The sequence below is a fragment of the Salvelinus sp. IW2-2015 genome, linkage group LG23, assembly GCF_002910315.2.
Source record: "Salvelinus sp. IW2-2015 linkage group LG23, ASM291031v2, whole genome shotgun sequence".
NCBI classification, from domain to species: Eukaryota; Metazoa; Chordata; class Actinopteri; order Salmoniformes; family Salmonidae; genus Salvelinus; species Salvelinus sp. IW2-2015.
The window spans coordinates 33,263,706-33,278,030 of record NC_036863.1 but is presented as its reverse complement, the minus strand read 5'-3'; the positions used below and the strand labels follow the sequence as shown (position 1 = coordinate 33,278,030).

Genomic DNA, 14,325 nt, shown 5'->3' with positions numbered 1-14,325 from the left:
ACTTGTCCCGAAGTCACTGTGTGCTTGGGGTCATTGTCCTGTTGGAAGGTGAACCTTCACCCCAGTCAGGTCCTGAGTGCTCTGGAGCAGGTTTTCATCAAGGATCTCTCTGTACTTTGCTCTGTTCATCTTTCCCTCAATCCTGACTAGTCTCCCAGTCCATGCCGATGAAAAACATCCCCACAGCATGATGCTGCCACCACCATGCTACACCGTAGGGATGGTGCCAGGTTTCCTCCAGACGTGACGCATAGCATTTAGGCATTTAGGCCAGTTCCATCTTGTTTTCATCAGGCCAGAGAATCTTATTTCTCATGGTCTGAGTCCTTTTAAGTGCCTTGGCAAACTTCAAGTGAGCTGTCATGTGCCTTTTACTGAGGAGTGGCCACTCTACTATAAAATCCTGATTGGTGGAGTGCTGCAGAGATGATTGTCCTTCTGGAAGGTTCTCCCATCTCCACAGAGGAACTCTGGAGCTCTGTCAGAGTGACCATCAGGTTTTTGGTCAAATCCCTGACCAAGGCCCTTTTCCACGATTGCTTAGTTTGGCCGGGTGACCAGCTCTAGGAAGAGTCTTGGTGGTTCCAAACTTCTACCATTTAAAAATGATCAATGGAAACATTATGCATGTGAGCTCATTTTGAGTCTCATAGCAAAGGGTCTGAATACTTATTTAAATAAGGTATTTCTGTTTCTGTTTGTATACATTTGTAAAAATGTCTAAACATCTGTTTTTGCTTGTTCTTGAAGAGAGGTGCATTCCATATGGCTTAGTCTGACGGTAAGAAGCACGCTCTCTCCTCTCACCTGTGATAACACTTCCTGGTCACCTGTAGACATGTGACCAATGACCTATAACCAACATAGAGATGGAAAGAGGTCTCAACTTTGTATCTGTGCCATGGCGACTGTGACAGCATGGGAAGCGCCATTGGAGCTATCTCCAGGGTCTTCACTAGTTACCACAGCCACAAATTATGTCTAAACCCTCTTTCTAAAATGTATCTTTTTAAAATCTGATTTTAAACCAAACCCTAACCTTAACCGTAACCACACGCCTAACCCCAACCTTAAATTAAGAACAAAAAGCTCATTTTAGTCTTGATTCATTTTTACGATATAGACTTTGTGGCTTTGGTAACGAGTGACAACCATTTTAAAGTAGTCCGATTCTTCTTCTTTTGTGTTTGAAAGAAGTTTAAAGCTAATATTGGTGCAGTGCTGGAGTCCTGAACCAGATCATACGTGTCATTCATTTATTGTGTCCACTAGATGGCGGTGATATAGCTTAAAGCCATTTACAAATCATAGCAAGACATTGCTCTGATCATTGTCTGATTGCTCCCAACTAATTACTGTATATGTGAATGGACAAAGCCATTGATCACGTGACACCATTCATTCCTATATGAAGACTCAATAGCGCATTGAAGCCAAATTAAGTCGATTATGATGGCGTCTCATAGAGACTACATGCACAGTTTGAACTACACCAGAAAGTGACGTTGCAGGCTAGCTCAGTGCTGCCCCCTCTCACTTCTTCTTTATGAGATTTTTTTTTTAATCAGTTCAAAGACATACATCTGGAGTATTAGAAACTATTATTAGTACCATGATTGTCTTCAAAAACGTCTTTATCTCTTGAGAGGGGGCAGTCGTTCTCCCCTGCTCCCAACCCATTGTAATCCCAACCCATTGTAATCCCAACCCATTGTAATCCCAACCCATTGTAATCCCAACCCATTGTAATCCCAACCCATTGTAGTCCCCACCCATTGTAATCCCAACCCACTGTAATCCCAACCCATTGTAGTCCCCACCCAGTTGACTACTGTGCTGCATGGCTATATCCATGCAAAAATGGGTCATATCCAAGTTGATATCTCTATGCAATAAACCCCCTCCCTGACACCCAAAAGTGCTCGTTACATTTTGAATGCTTAGCAGGACAGAAAATGTTCCAATTCACACACTTATCAAGAGAACATTCCTGGTCATCCCTACTGTCTCTGATCTGGCAGACTCACTAAACACAAAGTGTTGGAGAGTGACCGTGGCTATCTGTAAATTTAAAAAAAACAAGAGAATTGTACCATCTGGTTTGCTTAATATAAGGATTTTTAAATTATTCATACTTTTACTTTTGATACTTAGGTATATTTAAAACCAAATACTTTTAGAATTTTACTCAAGTAGTATTTTACTGGGTGCCTTTCACTTTTACTTGAGTCATTTTTTATTAAGGTATCTTTACTTTAACTCAAGTATGAGAATTTAGTACTTTTTCCTCCACTGCCATTTTATACATATAAATTGGATTACATATTCAGCAAATTACCAGCAGAGGGAGTTCCATTTGAATCCATTTTCCCATTCACTGTGTTGGTGGTGCTCAAAACATTTATCATAACTTCAGAAGTAGCAGAGAGCCCACACTGGAAATGTGATGTACTTGTAGAGTATATTGGACTCAACATTGTAGTGTCTTAAAGAAGGCCTGGGTAAGACCAAAATGTTTTAAATTCCCCAACTTTATTAAATTATTTTTTAATAATACTTTTGGATGCAGACTTCAAAGGTACAGTTGAAGTCGGAAGTTTACATACACTAAGTTGACTGTGCCTTTAAACAGCTTGGAAAATTCCAGAAAATTATGTCATGGCTTTAGAGGCTTCTGATAGGCAAATGGACATCATTTGAGTCAATTGGAGGTGTACCTGTTGATATATTTCAAGGCCTACCTTCAAACTCAGTGCCTCTTTGCTTGACATCATGGGAAAATCGAAATAAACCTCCAAATCAAAGTAGACCTCCATAAGTCTGGTTCATCCTTGGGAGCAATTTCCAAACGCCTGAAGGTACCACGTTCATCTGTACAAACAATAGTATGCAAGTATAAACACCATGGGACCACGCAGCCGTCATACCGCTCAGGAAGGAGACGCGTTCTGCAAAAAGTGCAAATCAATCCCAGAACAACAGCAAAGGACCTTGTGAAGATGCTGGAGGAAACAGGTACAAAAGTATCTATATCCACCGTAAAACAGTCCTATATCGACATAACCTGAAAGGCCGCTCAGCATGGAAGAAGCCACTGCTCCAAAACCGCCATAAAAAAGCCAGACTACGGTTTGCAACTGCACATGGGGACAAATATCGTAATTTCTGGAGAAATGTCCTCTGGTCTGATGAAAGAAAAATAGAACTGTTTGACCATAATGTCCAGCGTTATGTTTGGAGGAAAAAGGGGGAGACTTGCAAGCCGAAGAACACCATCCCAACCGTGAAGCACGGGGGTGGCAGCATCATGTTGTGGGGGGTGCTTTGCTGCAGGAGGGACTGGTGCCCTTCACAAAATAGATGGCATCGTGAGGATGGAAAATTATGTGGATACATTGAAGCAACATCTCAAGACATCCGTCAGGAAGTTAAAGCTTGGTCGCAAATGGGTCTTCCAAATGGACAATCACCCCAAGCATACTTCCAAAGTTGTGGCAAAATGGCTTAAGGACAACAAAGTCAAGGTATTGGAGTGGCCATCACAAAGCCCTGACCTCAATCCTATAGAAAATATGTGGGCAGAACTGTAAAAGTGTGTGCAAGCAAGGAGGCCTACAAACCTGACTCAGTTACACAGGCTCTGTCAGGAGGAATGGGCCAAAATTCACCCAATTGATTGTGGGAAGCTTGTGGAGGACTACCCGAAACGTTTGACCCAAGTTAAACAATTGAAAGGCAATGCTACCAAATACTAATTGAGTGTATGTAAACTTCTGACCCACTGGGAATGTGATGAAAGAAATAAAAGCTGAAATAAATAATTCTCTCTACAATTTTTCTGACATTTCACATTCTTAAAATGAAGTGGTGATCCTAACTGACCTAAAACAGGGAATGTTTACTAGGATTAAATGTCATGAATTGTGAAAAAATTWGTTTAAAAAGTATTTGGCTATGGTGTATGTAAACTTCCGACTTCAACTGTATGCCAAACGTCATTCCCCAAATAACCTTTCTATGGATTTAATTTCAGGAAGCTTCAAAACATTATAACACAACGTGCACAAACTGGTTGAATCAACCAAGTCTCGACGTAATTTGCCAATGTATTCTGAATTCGAATCTACATAGAAAATACATTTGATTTGAAAAAAGTAATCAACTGTTGTTTTGAGCATGACATTTCAACCACAGGATTGTCATCYTGGTAACTACATGACAAACCCTGTATAAAAATATGAATTTGTACCTTTAAAACAACAGCAGATTTTCAAAGTTACTGTATAACCACTATCAGAAAAAAAACAATAGGCTGGGCATCATCTCCTACTGGAGAATGTATCTATGTAAAGCTACCTTTTGGTCTTTCATCCAGGTACTATAGCTGCTCTTAGCAATGTGGGTGTATTTACATACTCTAGTGTTACTTTCAATTGTTTGGGTTGCACAAAAACAGTCCGCGGGAAGGCAGAAGATAAATACAATTCCATTTCTACCTACAGTGCTGGTGGGCAGGACATTTGGTTGTTATTGCAGGGGGACTTTGAGACCAAATCTGTTAAGAATCGTATTATTAAACAGACTTGTAGGGGAAGTTTATTTTGACATGAGGTAAGCAGAGAGGAAGTGGGTTAATTAAAATTAATTAAAAATGAAAAGCTGAAATGTCTTGAATCAATAAGTATTCAACCCCTTTTATGGCAAGTCTAAATAAGTTCAGGAGTAAAACTTTGCTTATCAAGTAACATAATAAGTTGCATGGACTCACACTGTTTAACATGATTTTTGAATGACTACCTTATCTCTGTACCCCACGCATACAATTATCTGTAAGGTCCTTCAATCGAGCAGTGAATTTCAAACACAGATTCAACCACGAAGACCAAGGAAGTTTTCCAATGCTTTGCAAAGAAGGGCACCTATTGGTAGATGGGTAAAATAAAAAATCTGACATTCAATATCCCTTTGAGCATGGTGAAGTTATTAATTACACATTGGATAGTGTATCAATACACTCAGTCACTACAAAGATACAGGTGTCCTTCCTTGCAGACAAGCTAAATGACTTCTATGCGCGCTTTGAGGCAAGCAACACTGAAGCATGCACGAGAGCACCAGCTGTTCCGGACAACTGTGTGATCACGCTCTCCGTAGCCGATGTGAGTAAGACCTTTAAACAGGTCAACATTCACCAAGCCGTAGGGCCAGACGGATTACCAGAACGTGTACTCAGAGCATGCGCTGACCAACTGGCAAGAGTCTTCACTGACATTTTTAACCTGTCCCTGACCGAGTCTGTAATACCTACATGTTTCAAGCAGACCACCATAGTCCCTGTGACCAAGAACGCTAAGGTAACCTGCCTAAATGACTCCTGACCCATAGAACTCACATCTGTAGCCATTAAGTGCTTTGAAAGGCTGGTCATGGCTCACATCAACACCATCATCCCAGAAACCCTAGACCCACTCCAATTTGCATAACAACAGATCCACAGATGACGCAATCTCTATTGCATCATCCCACCTGAACAAAAGGAACACCTACGTGAGAATGCTATTCATTGACTACAGCTCAGCGTTCAACACCATAGTGCCCACAAAGCTCATCACTAAGCTAAGGACCCTGAGACTAAACACCTCCCTCTGCAACTGGATCCTGGACTTCCTGATGGGCCGCCCCCAGGTGGTAAGGGTAGGCAAAAACACATCTGCCACGCTGATCCTCAACAAAGGGGCCCCTCAGGGGTGTGTGCTTAGTCCCCTCCTGTATTCCCTGTTCACCCACTACTACGTAGCCAACCACGACTCCAACACCATCATTAAGTTTGCTGACAACACAATGGTGGTAGGTCTGATCACCGACAACGATGAGATAGCCTATAGGGAGGAGGTCAGAGACCTGGCGGTGTGGTGCCAGGACAACAACCTCTCCTTCAACGTGATCAAGACAAATTATCTGATCGTGGACTACAGGAAAAGGAGGGCCGAGCACGCCCCCATTCACATCGACAGGGCTGTAGTGGAGCAGGTCGAGAGCTTCAAGCTCATTGGTGTCCACATCACCAACAAACTATCATGGTCCAAACACACCAACACAGTCATGAAGAGGGCAAGAGGGCCTATTTCCCCTCAGGAGACTGAAAAGATTTGGCATGGGTCCTCAGATCCTCAAAGTTCTACAGCTGCACCATCGAGAGCATCCTGGCTGGTTGCATCATCGCCTGGTATGGCAACTGCTCAGCATTCAACAGCAAGGCGCTACAGAGGGTAGTGCGTACGGCCCAGTACATCACTGGGGCCAAGCTTCCTGCCATCCAGGACCTCTATATCAGGCGGTGTCAAAGACTCCAGTCACCCTAGTCATAGACTTATCCCTGKTACCGCACGGCCAGTGGTACCAGAGCGCCAAGTCAAGGTCCAAAAGGCTCCTTTAACAACTTATACCCCAAGCCATAAGACTGCTGAACAGTTAATCAAATGGCTACCTGGACTATTTTCCATTGACCCCACCTCTTTTTTTAAGCTGCTGCTACTCAGTTTATTATCTATACATAGTTACTTTACCCCTACCTGCATGTACATATTACCTCAATTTCCTTGACTAACCTGTACCCTCGTACATTGACTCGATACCGGTAACCCTGTGTATAGTCTCGTTATTGTTATTTTATTGTGTTACCTTTATTTTTTTACTTTAGTTAATTTAGTTCATATTTTCGTAACTCTTATTTTTCTTAAAACTACATGTTTGGTCAAGGGCTTGTAAGTAAGCATTTCACGGTAAGTCTACACTTGTTGTATTCGGCACAAAATAAAATGTATTTAATTTGAATATCCATTGAGCACAAATGTATTGCTCTGACAATGTTCAATGTCAGATTAGTTAACAAGTCTGTGCTGAAAACAGAAATTAACAATTATTTCTGGAACATAACCTCCAGGCAGGGATGTATTCTAGTAGACCATCTAAATGTGAAAGAGTCACTGCTCGGGRAGCTCCAAAATTATGCTATGGTATAGGCTATAACTGGAGGCATTTCACAGCTGGTACTTACAGGGCATAGGTGGAGAAAGAAAAAACTCCTGAGGCTAACCTATATGAAATGAATACTTGGGGTAGCCTTTTAAAATACTCTAGGGGAGATTGGGTCATATAGGAGAAGGTCATTGTTGCCATTCTCTAGCTCATTGCCATACTACCCTGCTGCCAACATCCTTGGGATCCATGAGTGAATGAGGGCTCCAGAAGGGAGAGGTGTTTAGCGTGAGTTATATGGATGCAGAAGCCAGTGTCACAAAGCCTTTCTGTCAGGAACAAGGCAGCCAGTGACACATCACATCTCTTACATTTTATTTTATTTCATTTTAACTGAGTTGCTGGAGAGGGAGGAAACCGCTCAGGGATTTCACCATGAGGCCCACGTGACTTTAAAACAGTTACAGAGTTTAATGGCTGTGATAGGAGAAAACTGAGGCTGGATCAACAACATAGTTACTCCACAATACTAGCCTAATTGACAGAGTGAAAAGAAGGAAGCCTGTACAAAACATGCATCCTGTTTGCAACAAGGCACTAAAGTAATGCTACAACAAATGTGTCAAAGCAATTAACGTTTTGTCCTGAATACAAAGTGTTATCTTTTGGGCAAATCCAATACAACACATTACTGAGGACAACTCTCCATATTTTCAAGCATAGTGGTGGCTGCATCATATTATGGGTATGCTTGTAATTGTTCAGGATTGGGAAGATTTTCAGGATACAAAAATTAACAAAATGGAGCGAAGCACAGGCAAAATCCTAGAAAAAAAAKCGGTTTCAGTCTGCTCTCCACCAGACACTGGGAGATGAATTCACCTTTCAGCAGGACAATAATCTAAAACACAAGGCCAAATCTACACTGGAATTGCTTGCCAAGAAGACAGTGAATGTTCCTGAGTGGCCGAGTTACAGTTTTGACTTAAATCTGCTTGGAAATCTAAGGCAAGACCTGAAAATTATTGTCTAGCAATTATCAACAAACAATTTGACAGTGGTTGAAGAATTTTGAAAAGAATAATGGGCAAATGTTGCACAATCCAGGTGTGGAAAGCTCTTCAGACGTGCCCAGAAAGACTCACAGCTGTAATCACAGCCAAATGGTGATTCTAACATGTGTCAACTCAGAGGGTTGAATACTTATATAATCAAGATATATTAATGTTAAATTTTTCACAACTGTTGTACTAATGTTAGAATGTTTCTTCCACTTTGACATTACAGAGAATTTTGTGTAAATCGTTGACCCCAAAAAATGACTATTTACTCCATTCTAATCCCACTTTGTAATACCACGAAAAAGTGGAAAAAGTCACAGGGTGTGAATACTTTCTGAAGGCACTGTAAATACACCTGCGTTGCTAAAAGCTGCTACCACTCAGGGTTTAATTCCAGTTTGTCTACAAATTAATAATTTATATTGGATTTATGTCTCCATCTCAACCATAAATCAAAGTTAAAGAATGGGACTAAATCAAATCAAACTTAATTTAAAGTGCATTTAAAGTTTGAAATTATTTAGTCGTATTATTTTACTTCGATTTTTGGTTGAGATGGAAATGTGAGTTGCAATAAGACTAGAAAAATGCTCTATTAATGCTATCTGCAAACAACAAACTAGAATAAGATTTCCCTAATTATGAAACTGTATTCTTTCAATAAATAGTCTAGTGCTTCCATAGATATAACGAGTTTCAGCAAAAAGTATTATCATGGTGCTTTTATTTATAGTGTAATTGAATTGGAGGTGAACATTTTCCTCAATGATCAGTCAAACTTAATGATCAGCTAACGTTAGCTCCCTGTATCCCAACATGCGACATGATGCGATCAGCGGTAGCTAGCTTAGTGGTTAGAGCGTTGGGCCAGGTTACTGGATCGAATCCCGGAGATGACGAGGCAAACATCTGTCGTTCTGCCCACTGTTCCCTGGTAGGCCGTCATTGTAAATAAGAATTTGTTCTTAACTGACTTGCCTGGTTAAAATATTTAAAGTGTTTTTATCAAAAGCAATTACTTGTGCATGTGAGAACATAGAATCATACTCATTGCATGCTTAATATGGCCTAGGCTACGTCACTTTTGTTTTGAGCCGACTTCGCCATGGGCTTTGAACGGGGCATCTGGCTCATGCCCGGGAGGTAGCCCGGTTCAAAAACTAATGCAACCCGTAGTCTGACGACTCACGCTTAAATTATTCCGCTGCTTTGCCGTTCGCTACATACTTTCATTGCCGAGAATAAACTAACGTCCGTGGGTGTAACGTAGCGTTTGGCCGGAGCAAGGTGTTTGTGTAACAGGCAAGGTAACCCGTACCAGTTAATCGAATACTCTCACTGATCAACTCTACCATTTATTAAACCCCCCCCCCCACGTAGTTATATATTCTATTTGATATATGTTGGATATTCATTCTATATAAGTACAATTTATGTCAAACCTTTGTTGTGCTAAAAATAAGTGATACACTTTGATATGACAACTACAGTACTACCCCCCCCCCAAATGCTTTAGAAGTGGAACAGTCCAAGGGTTACAGGAAGTTGTAGCAGCTGCCATGTTTGGCTGCTTTGTTCAGGTTTCTTGAAGGTTTCCTGCAGATTTTTGTGTTGCAATGGAACCGAGCTGGAGTACATTTCTATTTCAAGTAAGTACATTTTGATACCCGAAAAGTACGATAATTAACGGAATAACTGTAGCAAACTCAAGACATTCACGGTTTGACGTTTTTCAAATGTGTAATTTTAAGTAAAGCTACCCAAGCAAAACAATGGTAAATAACATCCAGGCTTCCAGCTGTGAGGTAGCTAGGGCATGACGCTAAGAAAAATCAGTTATTTTCGCTTTCATTTTTTTGTATTACTATGATGGTAAACATGTTTTTAGCTTAAATAAGAATTAAGTTATTTAGATCATTAAGTTAGCTTGTTAGATCAAAGCCGGCAAACATGAGGGATCACTCGCAGACTCCAAGAACGCCACCGTTACGAGCCAGCCAGTCTGAGTCTCTTGTTTTTTTGTTATTGGCCGGAACCATTGATGCGTTTTTTTGATGTCTGATGGTGGGAATTTACTTTATAAACAACGTCTCGCTAGCCAATTAGTCTCCTAAAATAATCGTCCAGAGATCACTCGAAAACGAAAAATACTTTACCGATTGACGTTTACTTCCTTACTATTTCGCTAGTCAGCGTTTAACTTTTTCCTTACCTCCTCAAGTCGAAATAGAGCCAGCTAGTTAACTAGCTTAGCTAACTAAACATTGTGACTGCGGGTAGAGAGAGAATTCAAACTATGCACGCATGAAAGCAGTGTTTTTGCCACATTTATTTCAGTGTGCGACATCCTGATTCGGTGATGGAGATTTCAATCTATAACGTTACTATATACAAATCTCCGATATAGCTAGACGAACTAACGTTAGAAGTTTAACWAAATTGTTCAACATGGGTAACTGGTCACATTTGTCTATTTTTGTCTTTGGTCTGCATTCAAGCAAATTACGTTTCTTACCAGTTTCCATTACTAGTCTACATCATACTCGCTGCACCAACTTGTATCGTATTTGGTTTATCATAAAATAGGACATATTTCTACTAGCCCATGTGTGCATTAAGTCAAATGTTGTCCCCTGTTTACTTTATACAGCTACAGCGTGTTTTGGCAAGAAGATATGAACACAGGCATAGCCGACAACTGTGGTAGTTAGGGGGTAAAAAATCGATAGTGACATCGGATATTATTTTTGATGATTGTCAAAACTATTGGATATTTCGCTATTGGATATTTGCGCTAGTTTGCTGTGCCTGCACCAAAATTCCAGTTTTTTTCCTTCATAACTTTTTCTCTATCTTCTATTTAAATAGGGAGCAAATGTGTCTTCAGCACTTATTTTGGTGACTGATAAACTTGTTTTCTAATGGCTCTCTTGTCCCTCTGCAATATGTTTGGAACATGGAATTGCAATAAATTCAGTGTCAAATCGTGATACATATCGTATCGGCACTGAAGTATTGTGATATCGTTTAGTGAGGTCAGTGACATAGCAGKCCTAATATGTGGTGGAATGAATCGATTTTGATTAGTGATTTAGATTAGTGCTTGTTTTTCAACAAATTAATGCCAAGGAAACATAGTCTCGGATGTTATACATTAGCTGGCTTCTTGTGTTTTGTCTGATTGGATCCTTGAGGAGAGTTGTGGCAAGCTCCACAACAACAAAACTATTCAACCCATTAGGCCTACACAGATATGGGCCTACAATGTGGCATTTCAAGTAATGGTGTTCAAACTGCTTTCAACCTGAATATAACATTCCAGATGGCTGGTGTACAGTTGAAGTCGGAAGTTTACATACACTTAGGTTGGAGTCATTAAAACTCGCTTTTCAACCACTCCACAAATTTCTTGTTAACAAACTATAGTTTTGGCAAGTCGGTTAGGACATCTACTTTGTGCATGACACAAGTCATTTTCCAACAATTGTTTACAGACAGATTATTTCACTTATAATTCACTGTATCACAATTTCAGTGGGTCAGAAGTTTACATACACTAAATTGACTGTGCCTTTAAACAGCTTGGAAAATTCCAGAAAATGGTGTTATGGCTTTAGAAGCTTCTGATAGGCTAATTAACATGATTTGAGTCAATTGGAGGTGTACCTGTGGATGTATTTCAAGGCCTACCTTCAAACTCAGTGCCTCTTTGCTTGACATCATGGGGATATCAAAAGAAATCAACCAAGACCCCAGATAAWTTTTTMGTAGACCTCCACAAGTCTGGTTCATCCTTGAACAATTTCCAAATGCCTGAAGGTACCACGTTCATCTGTACAAACAACAGTACGCAAGTATAAACACCATGGGACCATGCAGCTGTCATGTCGCTCAGGAAGGAGACGCGTTCTGTCTCCTAGAGATGAACGTACTTTGGTGCAAATCAATCCCAGAACAACAGCAAAGGACCGTGTGAAGATGCTGGAGGAAACCAGTACAAAAGTATCTATATCCACAGTAAAACGAGTCCTATATCGACATAACCTGAGGCCGCTCAGCATGGAATAAGCCACTGCTCCAAAACCGCCATAATAAAGCCAGACTACGGTTTGCAACTGCACATGGGGACAAAGATCGTACTTTTTGGAGAAATGTCCTCTGGTCTGATGAAATAGAACTGGAACTGTTTGGCCATAATGACCATCATTATGTTTGGAGGAAAAAGGGGGATGCTTGCAGGGGGGGAAATCATGTTGTGGGGGGGCTTTGCTGCAGGAGGGACTGGTGCACTTCACAAAATAGATGGCATCACGTGGAAGGAAATTTATGTGGATATATTGAAGCAACATCTCAAGACATCAATCAGGAAGTTAAAGCTTGGTCAGAAATGTGTCTTCCAAATGGAAAATGACCCCAAGCATACTTCCAACGATGTGGCAAAATGGCTTCAGGACAACAAAGTCAAGGTATTGGAGTGGCCACCACAAAGCCCTGACCTCAATCCTATAGAAAATTTGTGGGCAGAACTGAAAAGTGGCAAATGGCTCCATCTTGAAAAATAGATTATTTTGAGTGGGAGCTCAGATTATTGGAGTGATACAAATATTTACTCTCTGGGCAAGCTCTTAGCCCTGTTTCTGCTTTGAAGTTATTACTGTAATTGTCCCGGCTAACTGTTCTATTCCCAACGTTTCGGACATGTGTAGCTGTTGCTTGCTAATTGTAATGGGCCCAGAGCCTGTCGAGGCTAAGTGGCAGTTTGTCTCCAAATACTGAGTACAGTGCAGCCATTTTGCTGAGGGTGGGATGGTGTTTGTGTGATGTGATTATGCTAATGTCAACAGTCATTGATCAGTAGGTGTTTAGAAGTGACACATCGAGGGAAAGTTGATGTTAATGCAGCACTCTTGCTGATTTCTCCCACACAACTGCTAGTGGCCATGAATCATTGTGTCGTGTGTGTCATGTCCACTTTCAGTGAGATTAAATTACTTTTTCCTCATCTTGCGGACAGTGCAGCAAGCCAAAATACTGTCTGCTTAGTGTAACATGATTACTATGTCAGTTGTCTTTGTTTCATTGATTCATAAGCATTTGGATGCARCTGCTATAACTCTGTAGGCGACCAATAACATTTGATTTGATCCTATTCCTACCAGATTCTTTCACCCATATGGAGGAGCACTGTTTATTGTGTTGTCTGAGTGAGCGTTTTCTTTAATTCATTCTCATCAGACTATGAACCACCGTTTAGTCAAACGGTAGCAGCTGGGGGCCAGTGGGTTCAACTATCCATCACTACTCAAGAGCAGAGGGGAAAAATCTTTTCATTTTGATTTCCCATTTTATGAGAAAAGTGGTGCTTGACAAAGGTAAGGTTATTGTGCTCTCAGAGAGCTAAAGTACTATAATCCTTTATTACTCACCTGCAACGGCACAAAATGAAAGATTTGTTTGTGTCACAGGCTGCCTTGTTCCTGACAGAAAGGCTTTGTGACACTGGCTTCTGCATCTGTATGACTCACGCTAAACACCTCTCCCCTCTTGAGCACTCATTGATCCCAAGGATGTTGGCAGCAGGGTAGCATGGTAATGAGCTAGGAAATGGCCACAATGACCTTCTCCTATATAACCCAATCTCCCCTAGAGTATTTTAAAAGGCTACCCCAAGTATTKATTTCATATAGGTTAGCCTCAGGAGTTTTTTCTTTCTCCACCTATGCCCTGTAAGTACCAGSTGTGAAATGCCTCCAGTTATAGCCTATACCATAGCATAATTTTGGAGCTYCCCGAGCAGTGACTCTTTCACATTTAGATGGTCTACTAGAATACATCCCTGCCTGGAGGTTATGTTCCAGAAATAATTGTTAATTTCTGTTTTCAGTACAGACTTGTTAACTAATCTGACATTGAACATTGTCAGAGCAATACATTTGTGCTCAATGGTTATTCAAATTAAATCATTTTATTTGTCACATGCGCTGAATACAACAAGTGTAGACTTTACCGTGAAATTCTTACATACAAGCCCTTAACCTGTCTAACCCGTTCCGCTTGCGGAACCCCTCGCCAACAGCCAATGAAATTGCAGGGAGCCAAATTCAATCAACAGAAATCTCATAATTCAATTTTCTCTGTTTCATATACCTTGACTCTGCGTGCAATGAACGCAAGAGAAGTGACACAATTTCACCTGGTTAATATTGCCTMCTAACCTGGATTTCTTTTAGCTAAATATGCAGGTTTAAAAATATATACTTCTGTGTATTGATTTTAAGAAAGACAA

General features: G+C 40.7%; 1 protein-coding gene across 2 annotated transcripts in view; it reads left to right on the top strand.

The window, feature by feature from the left end:
• The first annotated feature begins 9,585 nt into the window (after window positions 1-9,585).
• The window catches only part of LOC111950570 (vascular endothelial zinc finger 1), a 44,515-nt gene continuing 39,775 nt past the window's right edge, over window positions 9,586-14,325 (top strand). For both annotated transcript variants that reach the window (XM_023968232.2, XM_023968231.2), the window contains exon 1: window positions 9,586-9,688. In XM_023968232.2, the coding sequence (XP_023824000.1) occupies window positions 9,656-9,688 (33 nt within the window). In that variant the 5' untranslated portion in view covers window positions 9,586-9,655. The remainder of the gene's footprint in view (window positions 9,689-14,325) is intronic.